The sequence below is a fragment of the Zootoca vivipara genome, chromosome 5 (assembly GCF_963506605.1).
Source record: "Zootoca vivipara chromosome 5, rZooViv1.1, whole genome shotgun sequence".
Lineage (NCBI taxonomy): Eukaryota > Metazoa > Chordata > Lepidosauria > Squamata > Lacertidae > Zootoca > Zootoca vivipara.
Genome location: NC_083280.1, coordinates 63,859,202 through 63,867,462, shown reverse-complemented (window position 1 = coordinate 63,867,462; position 8,261 = coordinate 63,859,202). Strand labels below are relative to the sequence as shown.

At 46.5% G+C, this 8,261-nt stretch overlaps 1 protein-coding gene across 4 annotated transcripts in view; it reads right to left on the bottom strand.

The window, feature by feature from the left end:
- Window positions 1-67: 67 nt before the first annotated feature.
- Window positions 68-8,261, bottom strand: part of EXOC6 (exocyst complex component 6) — a 114,614-nt gene continuing 106,420 nt past the window's right edge. For 2 of the 4 annotated variants that reach the window (XR_009557616.1, XR_009557617.1), the window contains exons 21-22: window positions 1,415-2,740; window positions 68-704 (exon numbers count right to left, since the gene is read on the bottom strand). Coding sequence is in view for 2 of the 4 variants with exons in the window: in XM_060274852.1 (XP_060130835.1) it covers window positions 575-704; window positions 2,628-2,740 (243 nt within the window). In the remaining 2 variants the exon portion in view is untranslated. The remainder of the gene's footprint in view (window positions 705-1,414; window positions 2,741-8,261) is intronic. The other 2 variants (XM_060274852.1, XM_060274853.1) reach the window with 1 other exon arrangement.

The following is an 8,261-nucleotide window of genomic DNA, read 5'->3' as shown; positions in this document are numbered from 1 at the left end:
ATCTGGTACAGTATAGAAAACCTGTTGGATCACTTAAGGCTAATAATTTACAAATAATACAGGAGAGTGCGTGTAAATATATATATTTATATTTATATTTAAAGAGACAGGCAACTATTGAAAAAGAAAAAGTTCCTTGTTTTGGGAAACATGACCTCGGGGTTAGTGTAGGGAGCAGCAGTGGCGGATTGCGTGGCAATCTCACCCCCACCAAATCATTTGGAAACGGGGAGGGGGGAATCTTGAGGCATTGCCCGCAGACCGCAAAGAAAGTTATTTACAACCCCACTGTTGCATGTACAATTTGGCATTTTGCCTTGGTAAATATAGAGCCCCATTCCACCCCTACTAATGTATGTGTGTGTGGGGGGGTTGTTTTTGTTTTTACAAGTTGTTGTTATTAAAATAGCATTAATTGACAGCAATGCAGATGCTCAGGTTCTCTCCGGCTGTTTCCTTTGGCCGGTCCCTTTCACAGCATCTTTTCCAGTTGTCCATGGAGCAAGTACCCTAACCGGGGAGACTCAGGCTTAGTTTTCGGCCTGCCCCGCCGGTCTCCAGAAACGACCGGCGTTCAGGAGTGCTGGGACATCCCGTTCACCAAGCCTCGCAGCTGCCTCACCACCGTCTCGATGAGCTTCTGCTTGTCGCGGTCGTTCTTCCTGAACTGGGCGAAGATGTTGTTCTTCTTCACGTCCTTCATTCTGAAAGCAGAACGGGCGAAAAGGAAAGTTAGTTCGTTAGTTTTCAAAAGAAGCCCAAATTTCCTCCTCATTTGCGTTCGTTCCCAACGCAAAGGGTTTAATGTCCGCAGCCCCCCACCCACCCACCCACCCAAATGCGCAAAAAACGGCGTGCTCGGAAAGTTTGAGGTTCTTAAGCAGCCGAGTTTATGGCACCAGCTTAATCCGATTTTCTTCCAATCGGAATGGCGGAAAGAGCAGTCTAGGCGAAAACAACAGAGACCCGTGAACCTCAAAGACTAAAATATTTTAGGATGGCATAAACTTTCCGGGACCTGAGTTAATTTTCCAAATCTGAAAATTCTGAGCTGGGATGACAAAACAGGATTTTCCAACGCAAACAGGACCTTTTTTTTAATGGGCGATGGAGGCTACCCTAAATATTATAGATGTGTGGAAGTATCCATGGAATCAAAGGGGATTCTGTTACAATCAGTTGTTTTTGAAGTTACTTGCACAAGGAACAGAATGTAGTTCATTGCAATTCGTAGCCTATATGGGCAACTTCTTGTAACCATTCAAGACACTTTAGTTTGGCATGAGTTGTGTTTGGGGGTTTTTTTTTGTCAGCCTTCCTATTAATCTCTTCGAAGCGGAACCCTGGAATACCAAAAGGAATAAATTCGGAGTGACAGTAGAAGTAAAACCAAAAAAGTACAAAAAATACATACCCTCTGTGGACTCTGCAAAACGTTGGGGCGTTGCGAGGGGGGAAGAAAGAAAACGAATCAACAGTTAGAAAGGAAGGGGGTAGTTTAAGGCATAGCTAAATATTTATAACGCCTTTACATTTCAGGGTGTAGTTGCAAGCGGTGTTCCTTGACTCCTAAACGCTCTTTGCTATTCCGCATTTGCGGCGAGGCTGAAGCTTCCAGAGAGCCTCGCTGCTTCAACCTAAAGAGGTTTGCTTAGACGTTAAGTACCACTCAGCTCAGAGGGACGTAGTCCCAGGTGAAGCCTGCCCAGGACTGCACCTTCTTCCCCTTTCTCTTTCCCTTTATCAAGGCAGCTGCCGTGATCCGTGGAACAGCTAGACTGTGGAGGCATCCATATCTCTCCCTCCCTCTCTCGATCAAGGTTAGATCCTCAACCAAGGCCTGCCTGCATTGGGGGCATAGGGCCACTGGATCAAGTGGATCAACTTTTTTGTAGCAACCTGATCTATTATCCGGTTAAATCAAAGCACGTGGACTCATTGAAGGGGGTGGTGGTGATGGGAATTTTGCATAGCGCAACGCAAGCAAAGACCCCATACTGAAAATAATCATTTTTAATACTCCAGTTTAGTCACATTTGTGTTGGCGTTTTTGCTGCAGGTCTCTCTCTCTCTCTCTCTCTCTCTCTCTCTCTCTCTCTCTCTCTCTCTCTCTCTCTCTCTCTCTCTCTCTCTCTGTGTGTGTGTGTGTGTGTGTGTGTCTGTCTGTTTCTCTATCTCAAAAAAAATAGTTACATATTTTTGGAATAATTTAAAACCAAAAGGTCTTGAAAATTAGGACGTTTACCAATTGCTCCGAGATCCACCCCACCCACACTTCGCCATCTTGCGTGGGCTTCTTTTGGGGACGCCAATGAAAGGGGACTCGTCCGTCCAAGGAAATTTAGGATGGGCAAATTTCCTAAGCGGGAAGATGCAGATAGTGTCCAGTCCTAATCACGAGAGATCCGGATGGAGCTGTTAAAACTAAAAGAAGCACGTCCCCGTTTGCAACGGGACAGGCGGCACCTAAGCGCACGCATTTGGGTTACTGTACAACCTAACCTTTCCCTATGCGTGTCCTGGGGGGGGGGGGTTGCCCTAGCATTCGCTCTCCTGCAAGGCATTGGTCTCCTAATACTGTAGCGCCTGCAGAGATGGCTAGAGGAGGAGGGCTGTGTGTGACTCACTTCTCCAAGAGGGCCAAGGCGATGGTTGGATTGACGCGCAGGTACTTGGAGCTGGGCTGCCCGTAGTCGGCTAGGTAAGTCGACCAATCCCACACCATGAAGAGATCCAGAAGCTGAAGTCGGGGGAAAAAGAGGGGCACACACACAAAGTGACGTTAAGGGCCTCTGGGGTGTGGAGTTTCCTCTCGCCCCCAATGGACGTGGCGATTTTGCCCCGTCTCCTTCAACCACCAACTTTCTTCCCGCGTTAGGAAGAGCTCAAGAAGCACAACACACACACACCCGGGGGAGGGGAGGGAAGGAAGCAAACGAATAAATGGAAATATGCTTATTTCGTCAATTTAAATCAAGCCATTAATAATAATAATAATCCCCCGTTTTTTCAAGGCAGAGAGCCCCTCGGGGCCGCCTAAAGAAGAACCAATTTTGAATGGCATGAGATTCATCAAATGTAACATCCGCTAATGCTAACGAGCTGGGCTTTGGCCCACAGCAGTTTATGTCACAAAATGTATCGCATAACCCACCCTCCCTGGTGAAGGGCGGGAAATAAATAAGTAAATGGGCAAAATCGAGCATAGAAGGAAGTCAATCACAGAAAACAGGCACGAAATATCGAAGCCAAGACCAAGAGGGAGCCGAGAGACTTCAGAAATGCACTCCAGACTTTCGATAAAATACGGAGACGTTATAAAACAAATAAAAACCCCACTGGCATGACTATCCCTCATTTTTCAGGGGGAGATGAGCTGCATTTGCAGCGAACCTTAGTTTGTAAAGCTCTGCCTCTATTTCTATTTTTTTCGTATTTTCCACAGCTATTCATGGAGGGCGGGAGATTGGCTATGCTCTGTGTCATTAATGTGAACAACAATAAAATCATACCAAATGGAAAGAAATTGGTCCTTATTTTGTGGACCTCTAGCGGTTCTAAGTTTATATGTCCATTTTTCGAGTAGGATCGATTCCTACACCTTCGTGCGCTGTTAAGAAATATCTTCATTTGTTGAGGATTTTAAAGCTTGCCACAAGGCACTGCTGTGTTTTTTTGTTGCAACACAATACACAGCTTAGTTAGTACCCCTTTTGGGGAAGGGTGCATTTCAGCGCTCAGCCTTACAAAGCATGCGTTTACACACGCTGTTCTTACACCTTAAAACGGGAAAAAGTGATCACTCAAGTTCCACAGATAATGCAATCGAAATACTCGTTAATCAGAAAAACGGCCGGGCGCCTCTCCCTCGTTTTAACGGGGGTATGCTTTTCATATCAAAATTAAAACGCGTCTGAGTGGAATATGAATGTTCGTTCCAATGCCTCTGTACGCCCTGCTCTTCCCACGACAGGCTTCAAAAGTTGCCTTTATGAAAAGTACTGGCACAAGGAAACTGAAGGCGAGGAACAGAAGGAGCCGGGATAAAATAAATAAAATAAAATAAAATAAAATCCCTCGGAAGGGACCTCCACCCCCGCTCCTTCCAGCTGCCTTTGCTCGGCTCATAATACCCAGCCGGAGCTGCTGTCAAATCTGTGCGTAATCTTTTAAAAGGCGGCGTGACTCTCGCAGGAAAGCGCCGGGCCCCGCCGCCAATTTGAAGCCCTAATCCCCTCTAAGCCACTTAAACCCAACTTCCGATCCACGTTTCTCATTGTTTCAAAACTGCCAAGCCCTTCACTCGCTACTTGGGGCGCGGATCGTCTTCCTTCCAGCCCCGGCGGTTTCTGGAGAGCAGGTAGTTTTGGCGTCTTTGAAGGAGCAAAGGAAAAAGTGGGGTGGGGTGGGGCGGGGCGGGGTGGCCAAGAGGAGTTTCTCGCGCGTTTATTCATCTGCTCATTACCAGGGCTCGGTTTGCCATTTCCTTTTCGCCTTAACCTGGAGACCGTGGTGCAAAAGGAAGGCGCGCCTAGGAGAGGAACGGCGGGGTCCCCCCAGCCACCTACACTTGCGCCGCCTCCGGGGGCTTTTTGACACTCCCAGAGAGAGATTTGCAAGGAGCTCCGGTCTCCCGGCTTCCCAGCGAGAAGGGCCATCCGGGTTTTCCCACGGTGGCCCTCCCAAGTCGAGCGGAATCTTCTTCAGCCACCTAAACTCGAAACCAGATCCCTCCGGAGGAGGAGGAGTGGGGAGGATGAGCGGCACTGGATGCCAAGCAAACAGCGGCTGGGGACGTGGGAAGGCTGACGCTAGAACTGTCTCACTAAACCAGGGATGGGGTGCTCAAGTCCCATCAGCCCCAGCCAGCGTAGTCCAATAGCTAAGGGTGGTGGCAGGCTAGTGCCTACCCTATCCCGCTACACTTCCTTCCATGCCTCCAGTCCCAAGGCTGGGACTTTCCTTCTTAATCTACACCTGGAGTTTCATGGGAGCCCAGGCAGGGATGAAGGAGGAGTGGGTCAAAGCTGTCCTTGGACCTGTTCAAGGTGCCATCTTCCCTTGCCACTGACTGCACAGCCCGAGTCCACTGCAGGGGTGCCAATTTGAATAAAATATTGTGGGGGCCCAGGTAAGCCCCGCCAAGCATAACCGATCACATGATGCAGTGCACACATACCATTTGAATGGGAATGCCCAACAACTTCGTTTTGATATTTTATTGTGGGGGCCAAAACCCACACGGCCCCTAGGAGTTGGCTCCTATAGTCCACCATAAATGGCAAGGATGAAGGATAAGAGGTTGCTTCCAGCTAGACTTGAGGCTTCTCCTTTGCTTAGAAATTAAAGCACTGCCTATCCCTCATGAGGTCCACAAGCCTCCTCCAGCTCATCTCCCACTGGAGGCTAGTTATTTCCATGTTTTCCTAAAAACAGGCCTTTCCTTAGATTATTGTCACAAGTCACACTTCAGTCCGGCAGACACTACCTAAAAAGCCAGAGTCTCACACCTCTCCCTTGCTATTTGTGCCCTGCGCGGTAGGACAGATGCAGTAGAGGCATCCAATGGAACTTGAAGCCAGTGCAGTTTTTCCACATCTGCCTCAGAGACCAATTTATAAAAATAAGAGATGTCCCAAATTATGAGTGGGCTCAGGGGACAACATAGGAAAGCACCTCAGCTGGGCAGAGCAATCTGCAACCTTATTTGAGCCATTTGAATTCTCTTGGCCACAGTGGGCAATTCCTCATTCCTGATCGCCTCCCCCATCCTATCCTATATAACCTCTTTGCTTCAGAAACCATAGGGAAAATGAACCCTGCATTTCCATAGCATGTCAAACCCTACCCTTTTCTGCAAGGTCTGAAGGGAAGACACATGTATGCAAACATGTTTTAACTAGCGTGAATGTGGGCACTTTGGAGGTGGTGATGATAGGAGAAGGGGGAAGCCTATGCCTGAGCAATAACACTGCAAGCTCTTAAATGTCATTCCACCACCCCAAATAAACCGTTAAGTCTGATTGCTACATACCTGGTCTAACTCACAGACCCTGGTTTCTTACCCATCATTACTACCAAACATTGCACCCATATTCTATTCTTAGAAAACAGAAGTAGGAGAGTGTAGTTAAAGTGTTGGAAGGGGTAACTAAATCATGTTTGGTGTCCTTGGATTTTGCTTTAAGAAAAGAGGAGGGGGAGGAGGAGGAGGAGTTTGGATTTGATACCCTGCTTTATCACTACCCTAAGGAGTCTCAAAGCTGCTAACATTCTCCTTTCCCTTCCTCCCCCACAACAAACGCTCTGTGAGGTGAGTGGGACTGAGAGACTTCAGAGAAGTGTGACTAGCCCAAGGTCACCCAGCAGCTGCATGTGGAGGAGCGGAGACACGAACCCGGTTCACCAGATTACGAGTCTACCGCTCTTAACCACTACACCACACTGGATCCAGGACTAATATGGATTCATCCATGACCCTACAGAACAGCAATTTCATGTGTAGGACATTTCTTCTGCTGAGCAGCAAGACCTGTAAGTGTAGCATCAGAATAGGCGTTCCATTCACCACATGCTAAAGAGGTTTCTTGACACTATCCATCTTAGTCGGACTACTCAGCCTATGATAGTAAGCACATTGACTTGGAAGTGAGCATTGGGCTTAATGGGTCTTTACTTCCAAATAAGGTGCTTAGGAGTTCGTTTTTGTTGGTAGTGCATCTTCTTATTTAAAATTAAATAAAAACAGACAAGAAAAACCACACAAAATGGCCTGAAGAAGCAAAGCGTGGTATGCTGATGAATCAAAAACCCTCAGGAAAAATGCTGGTATACATCAGTAAAAATAAAATAAAATCATAATCAGGATTTGGAAGATGAAAGCAAGTTCAGAGGCATACATCTCACTTAACATGAAATTTTTCACCAAAGTTATCCAAAGGAGAAAGAAAAGAAAGTTTTGTCAGTGATATTTGTCCAAATGAAAATGTCCAAGAATCAATTTATGGTAACGTCTTCGTATCTATCACCAAAACCAATATTTTGCCCACAGAAGCTCCATAAGAAACTCTCAGTCATGAAACCCTTTTGAAATTTGGTGACGCTCACTTTACTAGCACCACTTTCCAATTTTAAACTGATGCAGGCTATCCTACATAAATGGTTCACATGCTGCTCATATGCAATGGGCTCAGTTTACAGTACAAAGTTCAGGAATAATTTTCTGTGTAAGCTTACAGCAGGAGCACAAAGAGCGAAATCGTACAGCGCCATCAATGTTTCTGTCCTACAAACCATATTAAGAGCATGCTGCATTGGAAATCAATATGACTTACTCCCAAGTAAACATTAATTCAACAGCAAACCTGAAAATCCCTGCTGTGGAATCAAAATTTCTGTTCTTGCAATGCATCTCAGACCTCATAGTCTCTCCATTTAGCAATCCGGGCATGAGACTGCAAAATAAGATGTTTCCATTTTCTAATGCAGGTTGATTAATGTACTGTAGTGGGTTTCTGTATTTGTCATTGTTCAGATAGATCAAATCAGTGCACTGGATAATGGAAAGCTTTAGCATAGCAAATGACTTCCCCCTGTTTTCAGTACTTCCCTTGGCAATCTCAAAATTAAAACATTGCTCATCTAGTCTCAGAGATGCACAATCTGGTAATGAGCACAACAGGCCACCCATTCTTGCACCTCAACCCATTCCCCTGTCCCACCCTTTAATGTGTTTCTAGGTGTGTTTTTATAGTAGACTAATTAGCGCCGTGACAGTGCAGCTAATTAGGATCAACCAAACACCAGATTTATTTGGGTGAGGTATACTGAAGTGTCTGTGCTCTTTTTGTTTTCAAACGGAGAAAATTAAAACAGAACCTGCCATGCAGGGCATAACTGAAAGGAGGCAACTGCATCAGGAGGCTGGTACGGGAAGCAATGGGGTGCCCCTGCCCTGCACCCTCATAATTGGCCTGTTGCGCCCTCATGTTTGGCTAAGAGCACCATCTCATTGCCAGTATCAAAATAAAATGCAACTGCTAGTCCAGTTGGCTTCTGTAAATGGAAAAGTGGGGGGGGCATCTTGCCCTTTGCCTCAAGCAGCAAAATGTCTTGGGGTAGCCCTGTCTGCGTAGTTATAGCCCCACCAAAAGAGGGTAGCATTCACAGTGTGTGACATTTCCGGGGATACTGATACAGCATATCCCCATATACTTTATCATGCCTCTACGGCTGTGTGAGCTTACTGCACCACCTCTCCA